General features: G+C 38.8%; 1 protein-coding gene across 3 annotated transcripts in view; it reads right to left on the bottom strand.

Moving 5' to 3' along the window:
- Positions 1-22,738, bottom strand: part of LOC124611594 — a 293,459-nt gene that overhangs the window by 33,094 nt on the left and 237,627 nt on the right. For all 3 annotated transcript variants that reach the window (XM_047140260.1, XM_047140258.1, XM_047140259.1), the window contains exon 6: positions 11,279-11,513. In XM_047140260.1, the coding sequence (XP_046996216.1) occupies positions 11,279-11,513 (235 nt within the window). The remainder of the gene's footprint in view (positions 1-11,278; positions 11,514-22,738) is intronic.

The raw sequence follows: 22,738 nt of genomic DNA, 5'->3' as shown, positions 1-22,738 counted from the left end.
CTTGATAAAAATTTACATTTGAAGGCAGAAACAGACTGCCTGGTAAACAAACTCAACACATATCTTTTGCAATGTATATATTGTCAGGTGCCATGAGCATAAACATCAGAAAGAAAGTCTATCACTCTTGCTTTGAGTCAATTATTCGTTATGCCATAATCTCCTGGGGAAATTCGGCAAATGTCATGAGACTCCTAGTATTAAAAAAAAAAGTTAGAAACATGTGTGTTGCTGAATGACAGATAAAATGTTGACCACTGTTAAAAAATCTAAAAATACTATCTATTGCTTCCCTTTACATATATGAGGCATTGTTGTTCTTACATAAAAGTCAACATACACTTAACTCTTTCCATTTTGACCACAATTACAGTACTCACTACAGAGAGGATCTTAAACTGCCAACACACCATTTAAAACTCTATGCCTGAACACCAGAGTATATGGGGTTAAATATTCACAATAAAACAAAAGGCACTAATATATTTAAACATCGAATTAGGTTCACTGAAAATATTACTCTACACTTGTCAGGTGGAAATGTGTTACCATTCTACTGAAGAATCCTTTGAGGACAGTTTTAGAGTTTGAATAAGGAAATTATACCTTTACTTTGTACACTGGAAACTGTAGTACATAATCGTGTAGCAATATCTGAGAAATATATATAAAATAATGTAAAAATCCTGATATGCCTCCCGTACATCAAATCAACAATGATCTGAAATGGTATGTTATGAGGTGAATAAATCTATCTATCTATCTATCTCTGTTCAAGATGACACACTGTGTCCTGTTTGCTAGAAACTGTTCAAACAAATCACACAGTTGGTCTGATATTCCATATGCTCGTATGAGGCACAGTCAAATGAAAACAGGAAAGTTGCCACAATGGACCATGGAATCATTCTGTTCCAAAGGAGTCACCACACTCTTAAGACATTTATCCCATTGGGAGAAAAGACAATCAATTACTATTTCACAGAACACAGTTTGTTGCTTACAGATCCACAACAGCACCCACTCTTGCACTTCCTCATCCAACTGAAACCAATGAAACCAACATCCATGCATGTCTTTCTTCAGATCACCAAAGATGTGAAAATCACTTGGTGAAAGATTTGGGCTGTACAGAGGATTTTGTGGTGTTTCCTACACAAACTGCTGAAGAATAGCTTTTGTCCAATTGGCAGTGCAAGGGCCAGCATTATCATGCAACAGGAAGTTTCCGTCTGACAGCATTCCGACAGCCTGAGGGCAAATGGCAAAGCCAATTGTGAAAACAACACACATTCCCCTGACTTTACCCCCCCCCCCCCCCCCTCTCCTCAAAAGCTGTTCACACAGGTTCTGGTAAGGTCATGATGACCTACTTCATCAAATGCAGGGCCCTCTGCTTGTCGAGTTCATTGAGTTTGGAATCACAATTCATGCACAGTGCTGCAAAGAGACTTTGCAGAAACTGTAATTCATCACAAAGTCAGAACACTCAGAAGTGCTGTTGGACAGGATCATCCAATCAGACAGAGCCTATGCTTCAGTGATTTGATTGGAAAATACTGCATCATCCTCTGTATGGCCCAGATCTTTCACCATGTGATTTTTGCATCTTTGCTGAGCTGAAGAAAGATACACATGAATGTCAGTTTCAGTCAGACAAGGAAGTGCAAGAGTTGGTGCGGCTGTGGGATCCATCAGGAGCTGACTGCATTCTACGAAACGTCTCCCATTGAGACAAATGTCTTAATGTGTGTGGTGATTCCTTTTGATTGGAACCATTTCATGGCCCCATTGTGGGAGGTGTTTGGTTTTCATTTGACTACCCCTTATATTTTGTTCATTAGATGGCAGTGTAGAACTGTATCAAATGCCTTCTTGAAATCAAGAAACATGGCATCTACCTAGGCACCTGTACTACTGCTTTCTGGGTATCATGGACAAATGACGCAAATCTTCAACAAGAAGTCAAAACCACACAGATATCATCCATGTCCTCCTTACTACAGTCCTGGAGTGCAGATCGATGAGAAGGCTCACTTAGGGATCTTGAAACTGCAATGCAAGGGTCTACCTTTGACACTCACGAGAGTGAAGAGAACGTGACAGCATGACCTGAATGCAAGAATTCTCCAGCACTGCCATACAGGTGAGCATTGACAGGATCTAGAACTTCTGGAACAGTGGAGCACTATTTCATCAGGAGAGGGAGAAATGCCATGAGCTGTGCTGCATGCAGTGTGGAGTAGCAGCTAGTGTCTCTGGCTGGCATGCAGAAGGTCACCAGTTCAAATCCAATTATCAGCAAATATTTATCATTTGGTATTTATCATTTCTAGAAGGTTCTCAAAATGTCTTATGTTTGTAATGTTCACTCATTTTTGAAAATTCAATGTTTGTACAAATAGCAGTGCTCTCATCCAAGAGGTCAGTTCTGGCCTGTTTGAATGTTGGTGTCCACAATTAGCGTGCTTTCAATGCTATGTATTGGACTTCATTGACTACCCTACTTTCAGATTTGTTACAACATGACACTATATATCAACAATTTTCCTTAGAATGTCAAACATGATGAAACAGTACTGTTTGCTGATGATAGTAACATTCTGATAAAATAAGTGATGAGTCACCAAATGTTCTAAACAAAGAACTGAAAAAACACTCATGCATGTATGTAGATGGATAGAAAACAACAAATTAACTTTACTAAAAAAAAAAAAAAAAAAAAAAAAAAAAAAAAAAGACACCAATCAATATTAGTTTCCACATTAGCTCAGACACTAGATCAATATATTTTGCATATGTTCATTCTATAATTAGTTATGGCAAAAGCTTCTGGGAAACAAATGAGCAGAATATAGAAACAGTCTTTAAATTACACTAAAGGGCTGTACGAATTATAGCCTAAAGTAGCTATAAAATTCACTGCAGAGAGTTGTCTAAATCTACAAGAATCTTGCCTGTCCCATATGAATACATTTTGCAAACAGTGATCTCATAAAAAAAGACACTGACCAGTACCCAGTGAACAGATCTCTACACGAGCATGGAACAGATCCAAAAACTACTTACATCTTAGTAGGGGGGGGGGGGGGGGGGACCTAAAATAGTGTGCTTTATAATTTAATCAAATAATACAACCAACTCCCACAAGTGATTAAAGATAAAAACAAAATACATGACTTCAAGAATAACAAAAAATTATCTGTTAGAAATGTGTTTTATACTTTGATGTAAATAACTTTTTATTGCACATGTATCTTGATTGTTTTTGTAATTCAAGGCTTCTTTGTATGGCATTAATACAATATGTTGTTGTTTTCATGGGAAAGCAGATGTTAAAGACTGATAGAAATCCATCTATAAACACAGTAAATTTGGCAAATCTAGGATGGAATGTAACAATATTATGAAAAGGATAGTCACTACTCACCCTATAGTGGAGATGCTATTTCATAGATAGGGACAACAAAAAGACAGTCCAGAAGTGAGCTTTTGGCCAACGAGGCCTTTGTCAGAAATAGACAAAACACATAGCGGCCAGAGATTGTGGTCATGTGTGTGTGAGTTCCATTTGCATAAGCGTGTGTGTGTATGTTGTCAGTTTCTGATGAAAGCCTTGTTGGCCGAAAACTTACTTTCTGACAGTCTTTTTGTTGTGCCTATCTGTGACTCATGATCTCTGCTATATGGTGAGTATCAACTATCCTTTTCATAATACTGTCACAGTAAATTTGGAATTGACATCTGTCACATTACACACCAGCTTCGACAGCTTCCTGACAGGCTGCCTCAAAACTTTCTGTTGTCTGTTCATTAATTAATCTGTTACCCATGGAACCATTTCATTGGAATCAGGTAAATCAAATAGTATGGCTAGTTGTGCAGAATGGTCAGAGAGGCCAGTCACTACTGGATAACATTTACATAACTACTTAAATGTTCACTTGTAAATATGTTTGTTAGTGTGCTGCTTTCCTATATAACTATGGCAGAAAATTACAACACAACTCAGACTGTAAATTGTAAGTAATTACCAAATCATTTCTTTTATCCAAATATTTCATAAAATTAATATTAAAACCTTGACAGACCATCTTGTGCTTTCTTTTACCTGCTAGGTGACATTATAATTCTTGTAATTCTCTTCAAATGTATAGATGGAATATGCAGAATTATTGACAAATGTCTTTGTTTCTTATCTGGTCAGGGCATTGCCACAAGGAAAACAGCATCTCTGGCTGACCAATCATATGAGACTAGCTAACTCGCTGATTTGAGCCCAAGCAACCATGATCTCATTCTGATTCTCAGTGAGTCAGATCTAAATGATATTTCCCTTACATGACAAGGCTGTATTTACAGACTCTGTTGGATAACAAAGTGGACTGCTCTAACTGTTGTAAAAATTGGCTATGCTTGTGTGTGAGATTACTAGAGTGAAATTATGCTTTGGAGCCTGTGACTTGGCATAGTTACTCAGCCACTTGAACTGAGTAACAAACTATTACAGTTGTTTCCACCGCTGTATATCCATATTGCCATACCATGTTACTGTGTGGCAAACTTTTCTGTATTCCATTCAACCTGCATGCATAGAGAATTAGTTGCGTAAGTTCTTTAATTTTCTTGTGGCTCGGGTCAACTACTTTATTTCATCGTGAAATTACTGACTTTTGTTTCATGTTGCAGTCTACTTAAATGAGTGTAACAAATAACTGTTGCCATACAAGAGAGAGTCATAAAAATAATTACTCTTTTTTTCTAAGAATAACATATTTGGAAATTTCCCAGTGGGGGGTCTATAACTGCAATAATTACAAATGACTTTTGTGGTTGGAGTAATCCACAGTCACCTGGATGTATTTTAAAGTTGTCTGTCTGAATATGGCAATTAGCCTCTCACACCTGTAATCACAGGAATTCTTTCACCGGTGTCAGTGCTTTATCCCCCTCCCCTATTAGTTCAGCTACTCTATCTTTCTCCCTTCCATTAGGATTATTTAGTCTCTTTGAATAAATAAATCTGTAAGGGCCAAATTCATAATCATGCTTGGCATTGCACACAAGAGTTCTGATTGTAGCCTTAATTTTACAATTGAGAATGACATCAGACATATCATAATGAATGCTCTCCATATTATTGTGAAGTATTCAGTGAAATATGTTAATGACAAGCTTGGTAAGTCACTCAGAAGAGAACAGCATTCACATATGTGTGTGACTGATGCATCACCCTTCAGTCAGTAGACTGCACCTGAACGCCCCTGGTAATAGGCTCCAAGCACAGCCAACTGCCACCAACATGTAGTCTGACATAAGCACCACCCAGCCATCACCAATGATTTCCAAAGATATTCCCAGGGGAATGATGGAACATGATGAATGAATCAGACTGTTACTAAATTTCTTGCGTTGTCTGAATGAGTTTATACATCTCCATAGCCCCACAAAGGCAAACTGAATTTCAGAGCATACTGCCCAACATAATGTGATTGAATTCAATACCTGGTGCAAAATTTTTGCCATTTGGATTCACCCTTTCCCCGTTTCCAACACCTGATGGATTGTCTACCAGCACCATATAAGTAGCCTTCTGTCATGTAATCTCATGCCTCAGTCTTCTCTGGCACCTATACTTCACCTACTTTTTTCCTCATCCCATCTTATTTTACTCCTCCCACATCAGACCCTCAGTCCCCCTTTTACCTCAGCTCACTCAGTGTAACCTTTTCTTGTGTTCCTCTCCTACTGTGGTTTTTTCATTTTTCTCCGTTTTATTTACTCAGCACTCCTTCTCGTAGTCCCTCAATCTGCTTCTGAATGCAGTACATTTTCCACCTCATCATGGTCTTCCCTAAATTTCTCCTTCCTTGTTCATCCCCCTTCAAACTCCATTCCATTTTCATTTCTCCACTTACCAAACCAGCAAAGTCACAATTAGTTACAGTCAGCTGCCAAAAGTAGGAAAAGACAGCGGTCGTTTTCTCTCTCTCTCTCTCTCTCTCTCTCTCTCTCTCTCTCTCTCTCTCTCTCTGTATGTGTGTGTGTGTGTGTGTGTGTGTGTGTGTGTCTTTTGTTAACTTTGAAGAAGACTTTGTCAAACAACTAAGCAATTTACCATTTTTTCTAGATGCCTGTCAACTACTTTGATCCATTCTAACATACAAGTTCAGTCTTAAACAATTTAATACCAGAAAAATGTGTGTGTCTACTGTTGCATAAGGAGTTTTCAATTGAATCTAAAAATGTCTAAGATGTTCAGATGGGGCTAAGTTTCAGCAGGAGCATGTGCCTGGAAGAATCATGTTTCTGTGCTGTAAGAATACACAGAGTGTCCATAAAGTCCCACTATCATTTCGAAAAAATCATTATGTGGAAACTATGAGAGGCATAGAATCATGGTCTGTTGTAAAACTGTTGATACTGCAATTCTGACCAGTACAGGGCCAGAACTTGAATATTGTCTTGATGTTCTACAAGTAATAAGTGAGGTACACATTGAAATTCTGGCATAACAGAAAAGAATCTTTGCAGCTGCTAAACTTTTTACAACAAACAACTATGATCTCTTTCACTGATAGTCTCCAAGTTATAATGTAATTGTACAAATAAAAAAATACTCACCAAGTGGCTGCAGGAGAACACACACACAAAATCTATTACAGTCTGCAAGCTTTCGGAGCCAGTGGCTCTTTCTTCAGGCAGAGGGGGGAAGGGCAAGGACTGGTGAGGTTTAGGGAGAGAGGCAGAGTTCAGAAAAGCCGCCCAGAACCCCGACATGGAGGAGACTAACTGGACAGGACTTCTTTCCTTCTCATCCTATCCGGCAAGTCGCCACTGACCAGGGGTTCTGGACAACTTTTCCAAACTCTACCCCTTTTCCTAAACCTCACCAGTCCTTTCCTTTCACCCCTCTTTCTTCCCCTTCAATCCTTCTGCCAGAAGAAGGAGCCACTGTCTCCTAAATCTTGGAAACTGTAATACCTTTTGTATGTGTGTTCTCCTGCTGCCGCTTGATGAGTAGACTTTTTATCCATCCAGTTCCATTGTATTTTCAAAAACAAATTGTTTTCGTTAATATATTAGTATCCAACGATTTCCTGAAATGATAGTGGGACTTTAAGGGCACCATATACCAGTTAAACAATGCAGTCAACCTTTTAGAGTAAAACAGTTTATTGTGACTCTGGTAATTATTATATTTGCAGCTAACTAATTCAAATAGTGTAACTATGCCCACTACTTGATGATGTAGTAGTAGAACTGAAAGCAGACCATCTGTGACATAAAGAGGCACAATACCTGTGATGTGAATGCTGTATGTAATAAATTGTTTTTAATTTTTGGTTGTGTACAATATAAATTATTAGTCTCCATATATGTTTTACTCTTCATATAATTATTTATTCATTGCTCTAAGTTTTATGATACATTTATGAATATATTGCACAATACTTTTCCAAATGAATTTAGAAAATCTGTACGAGTGAGGAGTATCTGTAATTAGATTTATTTCTTTATCAAATTTAATTCTAAGTGGAAGATGGCTTTATTTGAGGCTGTTAAGTCAACAGAAGATTTAAATACATTACCTGCAACATAATAATGAGAATTACTAATTCTGAAAGCAAGGGGAAACTACAGCCGTAATTTTTCCCGAGGACATGCAGCTTTACTGTATGATTAAATGATGATGGCGTCCTCTTGGGTAAAATATTCCGGAGGTAAAATAGTCCCCCATTCGGATCTCCGGGCAGGGACTACTCAAGAGGACGTCGTTATCAAGAGAAAGAAAACTGGCATTCTACGGATCGGAGCGTGGAATGTCAGATCCCTTAATTGGGCAGGTAGGTTAGAAAATTTAGAAAGGGAAATGGACAGGTTAAAGTTAGATATAGTGGGAATTAGTGAAGTTCGCTGGCAGGAGGAACAAGAGTTTTGGTCAGGTGATTACAGGGTTATAAATACAAAATCAAATAGGGGTAATGCAGGAGTAGGTTTAATAATGAATAAAAAAATAGGAGTGCGGGTAAGCTACTACAAACAGCATAGTGAACGCATTATTGTGGCCAAGATAGACACAAAGCCCATGCCTACTACAGTAGTACAAGTTTAAATGCCAACTAGCTCTGCAGATGATGAAGAAATAGATGAAATGTATGACGAGATAAAAGAAATTATTCAGGTAGTGAAGGGAGACGAAAATTTAATTGTCATGGGTGACTGGAATTGGTCAGTAGGAAAAGGGAGAGAAGGAAACATAGTAGGTGAATATGGGTTGGGGGGAAGAAATGAAAGAGGAAGCCGTCTTGTAGAATTTTGCACAGAGCATAACTTAATCATAGCTAACACGTGGTTCAAGAATCATAAAAAAAGGTTGTATACCTGGAAGAATCCTTGAGATACTAAAAGGTATCAGATAGATTATATAATGGTAAGACAGAGATTTAGGAACCAGGTTTTAAACTGTAAGACATTTCCAGGGGCAGATGTGGATTCTGGCCACAATATATTGGTTATGAACTGCAGATTGAAACTGAAGAAACTGCAAAAAGGTGGGAATCTAAGGAGATGGGACCTGGATAAACTGAAAGAACCAGAGGTTGTAGAGAGTTTCAGGGAGAGCATAAGGGAACAATTGACAGGAATGGGGGAAAGAAATACAGTAGAAGAAGAATGGGTAGCTCTGAGAGATGAAGTAGTGACGGCAGCAGACGATCAAGTAGGTAAAAAGGTGAGGGCTAATAGAAATCCTTGGGTAACAGAAGAAATATTGAATTTAATTGATGAAAGGAGAAAATATAAAAATGCAGTAAATGAAGCAGGCAAAAAGGAATACAAACGTCTCAAAAATGAGATCAACAGGAAGTGCAAAATGGCTAAGCAGGGATGGCTAGAGGACAAATGTAAGGATGTAGAGGCTTGTCTCACTAGGGGTAAGATAGATACTGCCTACAGGAAAATTAAAGAGACCTTTGGAGAGAAGAGAACCACTTGTATGAATATCAAGAGCTCAGATGGCAACCCAGTTCCAAGCAAAGAAGGGAAGGCAGAAAGGTGGAAGGAGTATATAGAGGGTTTATACAAGGGCGATGTGCTTGAGGACAATATTATGGAAATGGAAGAGGATGTAGATGAAGACGAAATGGGAGATAAGATACTGCGTGAAGAGTTTGACAGAGCACTGAAAGACCTGAGTCGAAACAAGGCCCCGGGTGTAGACAACATTCCATTAGAACTACTGATGGCCTTGGGAGAGCCAGTCATGACAGAACTCTACCATCTGGTGAGCAAGATGTATGAGACAGGCGAAATACCCTCAGACTTCAAGAAGAATATAATAATTCCAATCCCAAAGAAAGCAGGTGTTGACAGATGTGAAAATTACCGAACTATCAGTTTAATAAGTCACAGCTGCAAAATACTAACGTGAATTCTTTACAGACGAATGGAAAAACTGGTACAAGTGGACCTCGGGGAAGATCAGTTTGGATTCCGTAGAAATGTTGGAACACGTGAGGCAATACTAAGCTTACGACTTATCTTAGAAGAAAGATTAAGAAAAGGCAAACCTTCGTTTCTAGCATTTGTAGACTTAGAGAAAGCTTTTGAGAATGTTAACTGGAATACTCTCTTTCAAATTCTGAAGGTGGCAGGGGTAAAATACAGAGAGCGAAAGGCTATTTACAATTTGTACAGAAATCAGATGGCAGTTATAAGAGTCAAGGGGCATGAAAGGGAAGCAGTGGTTGGGAAAGGAGTGAGACAGGGTTGTAGCCTCTCCCCGATGTTATTCAATCTGTATATTGAGCAAGCAGTAAAGGAAACAAAAGAAAAATTCGGAGTAGGTATTAAAATTCATGGAGAAGAAGCAAAAACTTTGAGGTTCGCCGATGACATTGTAATTCTGTCAGAGACAGAAAGAGGACTTGGAAGAGCAGTTGAATGGAATGGACAGTGTCTTGAAAGGAGGATATAAGATGAACATCAACAAAAGCAAAACGAGGATAATGGAATGTAGTCAAATTAAATCGGGTGATGCCGAGGGAATTAGATTAGGAAATGAGACACTTAAAGTAGTAAAGGAGTTTTGCTATTTAGGGAGTAAAATAACTGATGATGGTCGAAGTAGAGAGGTATAAAATGTAGACTGGCAATGGCAAGGAAATCGTTTCTGAAGAAGAGAAATTTGTTAACATCGAGTATAGATTTAAGTGTCAAGAAGTTATTTCTGAAAGTATTTGTATGGAGTGTAGCCATGTATGGAAGTGAAACATGGACGGTAAATAGTTTGGACAAGAAGAGAATAGAAGCTTTCGAAATGTGGTGCTGCAGAAGAATGCTGAAGATAAGGTGGGTAGATCACGTAAGTAATGAGGAGGTATTGAATAGGATTGGGGAGAAGAGAAGTTTGTGGCACAACTTGACTAGAAGAAGGGATCGGTTGGTAGGACATGTTTTGAGGCATCAAGGGATCACTAATTTAGTATTGGAGGGCAGCGTGGAGGGTAAAAATCGTAGAGGGAGACCGAGAGATGAATACACTAAACAGATTCAGAAGGATGTAGGTTGCAGTAGGTACTGGGAGATGAAGAAGCTAGCACAGGATAGAGTAGCATGGAGAGCTGCATCAAACCAGTCTCAGGACTGAAGACCACAACAACAACAACACTAATTTTGAGTGACATGGTTATGGACCTCAACAGATAAATGGCAGAATACAAATCTGAAAGTCCATCATTTTATCCATCGTCAGACCTAACTAACCTATAGATTTCAGACAGCATTACTTTCAGCGGCACAGTGATTTTTGTAACATCTTTATTGGTTATATCAGTGAAGGTGATGTTCCTCAGTTGAAAATGCAGACTTCTGAATATATCCATATTTTCATATCATAATTGAATGTTAGTTTTGATCTGCATAATTTATGACACTGCAAAAAGATTTTTGTGATGTGCTTGTTTGTGCAAGAGAAGGAGGGGGGAGGAGGGAGGAACAGAGGGAGTGGGTGGCAAGAAAGATAATGGAGATCATGGATGAATGAAATGACTGTCATATCAACATACACATTAAACACTTCACACAAAATATAGTTCTGTAAAGGCTCAACATTCCATGTTTGTGAGTAATGCAGTAATTATAACTAATGAATTATTTACTGAACTATGAATTTATAAGTACGACAGTATTATATAAAATGCTGTATATCAATATTTTAATGATTAATCTTCACAAACAACAACTAACTATTAAATTGTCACAAACAAATACTTACGTGTTTTTCCAGACACACAGTTTTTAGCACTGATAACATTTACACTAAAGACAAGGCCATGGTGATTGTAGCTCATGGTGAAACCAGGCAAATGGCCTGCATAGCAGAGAGATGTGAAATGCTCCTCAGTAATTTTCCAACGACCTTGTGGTGAATCAGAAATTATGTGTGCTGATACAAAGTAAATATGATTCATTACATCTGCCAGAACATCCTCAGTATGTCCAAGAACTTCCTGAAAAACAAGTTGAAAATAGAATTCACTTACTTGAGGTTACAGTTTTTGTGAAACTCATTAACTTTCTAATGCTCATTTGGGAGGTATAATGTACTCAATTATGATTAACAATAAACTTTCAAGATTTATTTAATTATGCTAAAGTCACAATAAAAATATGAGTATTGATTAAAATGTAGCTAGAAACAGTAATTGTTTTAACATGTTCATTCTTTCATTGCACCAAAAATAAAAAATTGTTATTGCATTGAGTAATCTGGCTTGAAGTCTCTTGACATTTCATTCGTCAGTAGAGCGAAGGCTGTCCAATATGACTAATATAACAGCAAGTACTGTTTGCCTTAGAATTGTTTTTGTAGCATTATGAGTCATTTCAAACAATGTCTTATTACAAAGAATGGTACTGCACACTGCAAGGATGTAAAATATAACTGTTATTTAATAATGAGATACTTCAATGGTATTCATCAAGTAAAATGTTGCTTCTTTTGTATGAAGGTGCTCTCATTTTAGTGTACATTAATAAATTTTCTCATCTGAAAAATACATTTAGTTGTTGAGAAAACAAATTGAATTCATTACCACAGAAATAATGTGATTGTTTCTAAAAAAAAAAAATCTGCAGAAATTTCTCATGTTATCATATTCCTTTCTACACTTCACAAATCCTCAAAATATTTTAGTAGATGCTTTTTGTTATTGTGATGTTTTAACCCTCACTTTAGGGTTAACTACACTTATTAATCACAAATAAACTTCTATAACAATAAATTAAAATTGTCAATTTGTCCAAAAAAACCAAAAAATAATAGTTCTTTATGGAATTCAGCATAAACCATAGTTCCAGATACAAATTAATATGCAGTAATTCCTGACTGAAACTGATGTAGTTATTTTGCTAAGCATGCTTGTTGCAAGTGTAGTATGAAGCGAAGTTCTGTTAAGTCTGATGGTGGTGATGGAGGTAACACTCATAGCACTATGCGACACAAGTCTACATTAGTCTGCATAAGCAGCAACAGTGGTGATAGTTCACCTGTAGAGGCAAAGTCAGATAATAGCAGCTGAGGGAGGATCTCTGCTGGGCAGCCTTATATTTACCCACTACAAAAGTTCATGTGACCAGCCTGCAACATTGAATGTGTTCCCGCTTCATGCACCCTACTGGGATATGGATGATGTTACACATATAAATACATTTGTATCTTCCATTTGCACATCCCGCAGAGATACTAAATCTCTCTCTCGGCCAGTACCTGCCTGTGTGGAATGGGGCAGGACACAGTGAAAGCAGCTGGGAGCAGTTCAATGTCATGATGGAAGGCTCCTGAGAGATGCCTTGGGCCACTGGCAATGATAATTCTGGATCTGGAGAGTTTCGCGAAAGCCCAAAACCTTCAGGTAGTGGAGGTACCTCTGTGAGACATGGCAGGTCCAGTGATTCAATGATTAATGAAGCCATATGGAGGTGTAGTTCTCAGTCTACATAAGGAAGGCTGGGCAGCCTACCTCTTTGAACTGGGAGTAAAAAGAGCTATGATGTGTCTATGATGGTGATGATGGTGGAGTTCATGACAAGGGAGGCCGCTGATCATAGAGTCACAATCAGAGCTGGTTTCAGTACTGGCACAGCATCCCATGTGTTTTAGCCACTAATACCACCTGGTGCCCCTGTTGTTCCTGTCAACTGCATCTGCTTCATGTTAGGTGAATGTAAACAGAAGATCCAAGAGTGTCCATGAAGGAGCTCTGCTCAGCTTGTAGCATTAGTGGGTATGGATCTGTAAGAAGCTAGGAAGGTATTTAACATTGAAGCCAATTTTGCAGACCCCAAGGCTTTTCACATTTGCTCTTTGAAAGCACAAACTGTTCTGCCACCCTTTTGTGGTTGGGTGGAAAGGGGATCTGGTAAAATGTTTAATTCCATTGCAGATGAAAAGCCATTTGAAATCTCTCTCTGTGAATTGGGAATTGTTATCGATCATCAGCATGTGGATTCCACCCTCAGTGCAATGATCTGCTCGAAGGCTCTCACAAATTCCATCATTATCTAGTACAAGCAGATGTTTTTGTCTCAATGCTGCAAACCCACTATCCAAAATGCATAACTTGCTTTGTTTGACTTGTGGTGTTGTAATATTTCTAGCCTTGTTACTATCACAGGCATTTGATTGCAAAAATGATCATATAAATGGAAGGAATAAGTGAGACAATGGTAACAAAGATGTATTGGCAACACAGCTAACTTTTGAGCCAAGTAATACAAATGTGGGTTTGTAGCAGCAAGGAGGCCTGTTGGCAACCTGGACATTTGCTATCACTCACCTGAAAGTGCAATGTGAGGTTTTTGATATACATCTAGCCTGTCAAGTGGAATGTGTCCAGTATTTATACCTATGGCCTTTCCACTCCATGGTCAGATCCAGGCATTCCATCTGCAGTCATTTTCTCATCAGTCCAGAGTGCCAGGCTGAGTGCTGGCATTCTGTCTTCACTCTGGTGCACCAGTCAGCTTGCTGGTATTCTGATTTCACTATGGTGCAGTTCTAGGTCTTCCTTCTGCAGCCCACTCCCACGAGATGAATTCTTAGGTGTTCTCTCCTCAGTCTGGTGTACCAGACCAAATTCTGTCATTCTAGCTTTGGTCTAGCACACCCATCTGTGGGCTGGCATTCCTTTTTCAGTCCTGTGCAGCTCTAGGTGTCCCCTCTGCAGTCCACTCCCACCAGAAGCATTCTTAGGCATTCCCTTCAGACCAGTGCACCAGGCTGACCACTGGTGTTGCATCTTTGATCTGGTGCACCTGTCCATGTGCTGGCATTCCATTTTTGGAGTGTTGGCGTTCCCTCTGCAGTCCGCTCCCACTAGAAGTGTCCTGCAGCAATCCATCTTGGATCTGGTGTGCCTGGTGCTAACACTCTCAATTCTGAGAAGAACTGAGAGACTACCTAAGAATGCTTCGAGAGTGAGCAAGCTCCAGAGGTAATGTCTAGAAATTTATCAGATCGAAATTGGAATGTCAGCACTTGGACAGACATACTCGTCCAAAGACATAATGCCAGCACCCATCCTGGTATACTGGGCTAAAGAGAGGATGCTTAATGGCACATCTAGTTGGAACAGACTGCAGACAGAATGCCTGGAACTGATCATGGGGGGGAAGGCCGTAGGTATACGAGGGTGGTTTGAAAATATTTCGGAATCACTACGAGGTCAGCGTTAGCGCAATGTGTTGTTCACGTGATATTCATTGGACTGTTGCCTATAAACACGTGCCACATTAGTGCTCTTGGAAGAGAGCTGTGGTGGTGACATGGCTCTGTTGTTCCAGAATAGTGATTTGCGAAGATGGAAAAAATCGAGATTGGAGCAGTGATTAAGTACTCCATAAAGAAAGGTATGAAAACAAAGGACACTCATGCCGATTTCCAGAATACACTTGGGGACTCTGCTCCTTCATATTCAACTGTTGCCAAGTGGACAAATGAATTTAAATTTGGTCAGGAGAGCTTAAATGATGATCCATGTAGTGGTCGGCCAAGATGTGTCACTACTCCAGAAATCATTGCAAAAGTGCACAAGATGGTCATGGAGGATCGCTGATTGAATATGCATGAAATTGCTCATGCTTGTCAGATGACATCTGAAAGTGTATATCACATTTTAACTGAGGAATTAGAAATGAAAAAATTATCTGCACGATGGGTGCCACAACTCTTGACGCCGGATCAAAAACGCATGAGAATGGACATATCAGAACAATTTTTGGCCTGTTTTAGGAGAAACAAAAAAGATTTTTTGCACCGGTTTGTGACCACAGATGAAACTGGGTGCACTACTACACTCCCGAGAGAAAACAACAGTCAAATCAGTGGAAGCATGCTGATTTTCAGCCACCAAAGAAATCAAAGACAATTCCTTCAATGGAAAAGGTCATGGCATCAGTGTTTTGGCATGTGAAGGGGATTCTGTTTGTAGATTATCTCCCCACTGGGCAAACAATTACTGGAGAATACTATGCTAACTCCTGGATAAATTGCAACAAAAGATATGGGAAAAAAGGCCAGGTTTAACAAGGAAGAAAGTCATCTTCCATCAAGACAGTGTGCACCCACACACATGTGCCATGGCCATGGCAAACTTATTCAAGCTGAGGTATGAGTTGTTGCCAGACCTGCCTTATTCACTTGATATCACTCAGTCAGTCTTCCATCTCTTCCCAAAACTGAAAATTTTTCTTGGTGGACAAAGATTCACTTCAAACGAAGAATTGATATCTAGAGTTGACAAGTATTTTGCAGGCTTGGAGGAAACTCATTTTCGAGACGGGATCAATGCACTGGAACATCACTGGACCAAGTGCATTAATCTACAAAAAGACTACACTGAAAATAAAAAAAAGTTTCAATGATGAAAGTACTTTTTTTTCTATTCCATTCCGAGAACTTTTCAAACCACCCTCGTAAATATTGGACCTGTTCCATTTGACAAACTGTCTCGAATAGCACCTGATGGAAGATAACAAGTCACATAATTGAAATACTGTACATAAATGATGCTGGCATCTAGCAGAATACCCAAACCTCAAGATGTCTTCTGTAACAATAGATTAAAATTGTCTATTAGCCCAGGAAAACCAAACAATAATAGTCTTGATGGAATTTAACACAAGACATAGTTCCAGGTACAAATTAATGTGCTATAGTTCCTAACTGAAAATAATGTTAAATCCACGCATTCTTATTGCTTGATTCAAGTTCCATGAACCCTAGCAGTGTTGGAAACCACACTCTCATGAATTGAAGCATTATGCAATGCAAGTATAAATTGATCGTGGTAAACAGAAGTGATAATGGTAGTTCATTTTTTGAGGCAAAGCAACTGAGAGAGAAGTTCATATGACTGGTCTGTGACATTGGTAGTGTTCCTGCTGAAGATAGCCCCACTGGACATGGGTGAGTCACAAATATCTTTCATCTGCTTGTTCACCAGGGTTATCAAATGCAGTACTATTAAAAGACAGTATTCAATTTTATTTGTTATGCTAACTAGGCAACTAAGTGCTTATAATTTCTATTACACGCAGTACGTAATTTAACCTTGTATTTACTGATTCACCTGGGCAACTGTAAAATATTGTTTACACTTATTTATTAGCATAACTCCAGCTTTGGAAATTCTGTCAGCAGTTTTTTTCTTAAATTACAACTATTCATTACTTTCATGTTAACTGAACACTTTGATGAACCACAGAATGCTCATCAAACATTTGCTGTTCGTTAATGGTACTCTAACATAAGCACAAATCATTAAAAAGAAGCTGACAGAATATATTTTGAGTAGTACTCCCATAATATGAATTGCAGTTTGTCTAGTTTTTATGAAATAACTGAGGTTGCCTTTTGGCAGCTATACTTACAAGGACATCACAAAACATTCCACTCCATGCTCAATATTTAATGATGTAAATTTTAACAGTTTGACTAGTTACTACACCTGATTAAACTTTCAACAAAGATTGATGAATTATAATATTCTGTAAAATGTATCTATACATATTACTAAATTAATGGTCTCCACCATGTTTTTCCGTCGGTATGTGATGGCTAAGCTCAGGTCTCTTTAACAAGGAAGGTTTGTGTGTATAGCTTATAATTATAGTAATGATGAGTGTGTAATACATATATTGTTAGCTGTTTGATATTTAACTTGCATTTGCAGTGACATTTCATGACACCAATGGAAACTACAACCTGGTTGGCTACAGAAGAGGCGGTATCAGGTACGGAAAGTAGTAAAGTAAACAGTTGCTGCAACTCTAGTGAGCAGCAAAGCTAGGACAGAATCTATATCTATACATATTATAAATTAAAGTCCTTAGCCAACTTTTTCATTCCATATGTGAAGGCTAATCTTAGGGACTCCTGTAGAGATTTTGATACAGTTTTCACTAATAGATAAACAGATTCATAAGGGAGGTTTGTGTACATAATTTATTGCTGCTGCACCAGATTTAGATAACTGTGGAAAGCCGGGACAGGTTACTATTTTATTTACAGTTTCCTGCATTTAAATCCAAATGCTAACAAACTAAACAATAAACAATATCCCACAATAATTAAATGATATCTTCAGAGTGTACTGCACCATAGCCACTGAGTGACAATGACTTGCTGAACATCTTTTGGTTAAAGACTACCTCCAATTAAAGGGAAGGTTACTTCCCTTTCACAACTCATTATTGACAGCCATTTGCTACTGCAGTATTAATGAACTATAAGTACATTATGCAGCCAAAAGTCTCCAAATAACACAGTGATCATGCATTGGGTAATAACAGTCTATACATACAAGAGTACATCATATGTGTATTTTTTGTGAGTATGAGTGAATTGGGAGAGTTGAGTGAAATCAAAGTGAACCTGACTGTAGAGTTCTCCAAGTTTGGGCAATCTCTCAGGAAAATTTCACAGACGCTATAGTACCCCATATCCACTGTTAGTGGTGTTGGAAAATCCCATGCAGCTAGGGCCTCCTGTTGGGTAGACCGTTCACCTGGTACACGTCTTTCGAGCTGACGCCACTTCAGCGACTTGCATGTCGATGGGGATGAAATGATGATGATAAGGACAACACAACAGCCAGTCCCTGAGTAGAGAAAATCTCCGACCCAGCTAGGAATGGAACCCGGGCCATTAGGTATGACATTCTGTCGTGCTGACCACTCAGCTACCAGGGGTGCATGTTGGTGGTGTTGTTGTTGTGAAGGGAAACATCAGAGTAACCCAATAATTACTGAAGTAGACTGAAGAAATTAACTAATATGGATCTCTGAACTCTAAATGTTATTGTAAATAACAGTTCTCAATATGTTCTTGTAGGCTACTGCAGAGAACTTCCATTGCTGATGGGGTACAGAGGCCAGTTACAAAACGATTTTTCAAGTGGTGATAGGACGTAGTTTTTTGGATTATACTGCTGCTAGAAGTCACTGATCTCAACAGTGAATGTGCAACATGAATTAAACAATAATAAAAGTGTGACTTTCAAGCTTTCCCAGTGGATATGTAGTAGATATTCTTCACGGGTTTGCTGCTGGATGATGATGTGCAAATTCCACAGTATTTCCTCAGAGCAACTGTCTGACATCTTCAGGTGGTTTAACCTTGCTGGCAGCTAGGTGTGACTGATGGTATCCACACGTCGACACCTGTATATACAACACACAAGTGAAGAATGAGCAAGCGTGGAAATCACGCATGCGCAGTGATACTAAGTATGGCACCATCTATCTGCAAATCATTGCACACATGTGATTTCTGCACCTGCACATTCTTTGTGTGCGTGGTCTATATACAGGAGTCAACATGTGGGTATCATCAGTCGCACCTAGCTGCCAGCAAGGTTGAACCCCCTGAAGATGTTGGACAGTTACTCTGAGGAAATATTGTGGAATTAGGACAATGTCATCTGGCAGCAAACCCATGAAGGCTAATTACAATAAAAATAGTAATAACAATAATAATAATAAATAATTTCATTTGTGATGTGTTTGTAAATAGATTACAGGACTGGGTGTAATTCCTTTTATAAAACACAAACTTAATTTCCATGTCCAAACATGTTTCAGAAGATTTGTGGATCTTTATTTTCATTGGATATCTTCATTGTAATTTGTTTGTATGGGTGTAGTGGAAAACAAATAAGCTAGCAATCAAGACATGTAATAAAAATAATGAGCCATTGTCCTTGGCAAATATGTGCTGAAGCATGTTTGAACAAGAAAATGAGAAGAAATTGTGGTTTGAAAAAATAACTGCACACTCATACTCACCCCACCTGTCCACACACACACACACACACACACACACACACACACACACACAGACACACACACAACTTTCTTATTTAACAAGTTGCTTATTTTTGAACACATAGTCCAAACAAACTATGACTGTTAGCAATTGTATTGTCTAAACTACCATATTTTTTTTTATTTTTACAGTGACAGGTACAATGGTATCTGTAGTTATTCAGCCAATTTGTCTTTTGTAAACATTTATCTTAAAAAAGCCTATTGAAAATACTGAAAATTATAGGAATTGAACAGACAGTGCTATAGTAACACTTAATGCTTCTGGAAATTAGTCACATAACTAACCTCATACAGGAAACATTCAGATGCAGAGTGAAACTTGTAAGGTGTATCACACCCATGTGTGATCTTGCCACTGTGTTGAGTGAATGACTCCTGAAGCTCTGCATTTACACTTCCTGCAGAATGCTTGAGCCAGTTTTTGTTATATAGCTCACAGATGGTCAAGAGCTCCACATTTGTGTGCGGAGCATTCCAAGCAATTTGCCTCAACTGCATGGTTGAAATTATAGTCTAAACCATTCTCAGCACCCACAGTAATAACTACATGATCTCTACTACGACTTTTCCTAGGGGAGCATAAAGCACAGGTGACATCACTGAGCACTGAAACTGGGTTAAAAATAACAGTAATAATGATGTAGTATTCACCATCCAGGCAGTTCTGAACTAGTTCATTCTTCTCAACTATTTCCTAGCAGGAGGACCTTCTTTGTATTTTTAATCTTCCTGATATTCTTAACTTAGTCTGCCTCCATAGCTTAGTGCCATGTAGAGGATCTGAGTTTGATTCTGAGTAGTGCCAGGAATTTTTCTTTGGTGGGAGGACTGGAACAGGCTGTACTCAGCCTCTTAACACCAACTGAGGATCTGCTTGACCGAGCAGTTGTGGTTGCAAGGCCAAGAAACCTGATCAAAACTGGGAGAATGGTGTCCTGGCCCTCCATACTGCATCTGATGGTGCCCTTGGCAGAGGATGACATGGCAATCGGTCAGGCCTGACTAGCCCATATAGAACCAGAATGTGGCCTTTTTATTTACCATTAATCTTAGCTTGTACTTCTTTTCCTATTTTGTAAGAGTGTTCCCAAACTTATAGGGTTGCCTGTACACCTTTTCCCATACTCTCCAGAGCATACAAGCTGTTGGAGACATCTAAACTAAAACTAGAAGATATGCAGCATCTCTTGACCTCTTGCCTGATCTAACAGATTTGACCACAGTCTAATCATATATCCTGTACATAACATCACTGCTGCCAACTGAAGCTCTCTATTTTCCCAATTCTGCATGTGTTGTTGCCTGATCAGCTTTGAGCTTTCTCCATTACTGTGGAGAAATAGACACATCTACTTCAGTGCTAAGGGCTATCTCCATTCAAGCTAATTGCTTCATAGGCAGCTGATAGTGGTCTGTGTAAAGTTACATAAATGCTCTGTTTGAAATGTTACTTAACAAGAGCAGGCTAGTAGTATAAGAGAAGGATCAGTGACTTTTTCAAAGTAGCTGTTTTTTCCCTAATATACAAATGTAAGGTAATAAGGAAGTAATTCCTATAATTATTATTGTGGATAGTTTACTACTAGTCATAGTTTGTTGTTAGTGTACTTTACAGAAGTAACCAGCAATGGTTGCTTCTGCCTATTGATGTGTAACTTGGCTTGTTCCATGTCTTGGAAGGTTCTCTTTCATGATGGGATTTCTGGAATATGACATGTGAATGACAGAATGAATGACTGAAATTTTAAACAGTAATATATAGCTAAGCTGTTTATCTCAGATACTCAAGAACTGTTTAAAGTATTGTAATTCTATGATTCTTCAGTTTCTTCCAGCATAATTCATGATGAAATGGCCAGGTGTCAGTGTCCAACAGGCACACCATTTCAGCAAGCAACTTTGCCATCACTAGGTGCACTGATGAATTAACTTCTTAGGAGGGAGCATGGTGCTTTTCTCTCTTGCCCCTCTCCCTCCGATTTGCTGTTCCATCTGTGCTCAGGGATATACATGTGTACATCATCTCCAACCCCCCCCCCCCCCCCCCCCCTGCCCCTCCTCCAGCTGATAAGTTGATAAGTTGCTCCTTTTGAGGTTCACATCCAGGGTCACATGCTGGTAGCATCTTTGCTGTTGCTGTTGTTGCTCCACATGCCCACAAAGCCAGTTGATTGTAGGATATCTCCTGCCTCTTCTTAATCAAACTAAGTGCAGGTTCTCAGGCCTTACTAAGGATGTAGCCACTATCACAAGTGGTCAGTGGTTCCCCTACTTGCATCTCAGTGGAACTGTTACTGACACAGAGCCAGAAATTAGACATCTGTGTTAGAACCTTAGTAATCCATACCATGTAGTTCTGATAGCAATGTTCTGTGATTGCTGACTTGTTAGCCTGCTACAGTCTGATGTGCCTTTGGCGTCGCAATGGAATAAATGTACCAACAGTTTTGGCAACTATTTTTGAGTATGTGTACTGTGTATAACTACATTTTTGAGTTAATAAAATCATTACCGTTACTTTACACTAGTGACCGGGTTTCATTTGACTGCCCCTTATATATATCTACAGCCATACTCTGCAAACCAGTGTGAAGTACATGGCAGATGGAAATTGCCATTGTACCAGTATTAGGACTTCTTGCCATTTAGCAATAGGAATAATGACTGTTTAAACTGCTCTGTGTATGCTGTAATTAATCTAATCTTGTCTTGCAATCACTATGGGAATGATACGTAAGTGATTGTGGTATATCCCTAAAATCATCACTTGAATCTGGTTCCGGAAACTTTGTAAGTAGGTTTTCTCAGAATAGTTTGTGTCTATATTCAAGTGTCTGCCAATTCAGTTTCTTCAGCATCTCCATAACACACTCCCATGGGTCAAACAAACCTATGATCATTTGAGCAGCCCTTCTCTGTAAATGTTTATCTCTGTTAGTCCTATTTGGTACTCATCCCACATGCTTGAGTAATATTCTAGGTTGGGTTACACAAGTGTTTTGTATCCAATCTCTTTTGTAGACTGAATTTCCCTACTGTTCTCTCGTGAACTGAAGTCAGCCACCCGTTTTACCTATTACTGAGCGTAAGTGATTATTCCATCTGATACCTCTACAAATTGTTACACTATGGTATTTGTATGAGTTGACCATTACAAATTGTGACCCGTTGATATCACTGCCACAGGAGACAACATTTTTTTCATTTTGTTAAGTGTACAGTTCTGTGTTCCTGAACATTTAAAGCAAGTTGCCAGTCTTTAGCACCACTTTGAAATCATATTTAGATCTGACTTAATATTTGTGCAGTTGTTTTCAGACAGCATTTCATTATAGACAACTGCATG

Source organism: Schistocerca americana, chromosome 1 (assembly GCF_021461395.2).
Source record: "Schistocerca americana isolate TAMUIC-IGC-003095 chromosome 1, iqSchAmer2.1, whole genome shotgun sequence".
NCBI lineage: Eukaryota > Metazoa > Arthropoda > Insecta > Orthoptera > Acrididae > Schistocerca > Schistocerca americana.
This window is presented reverse-complemented; position numbering and strand designations above follow the sequence as displayed.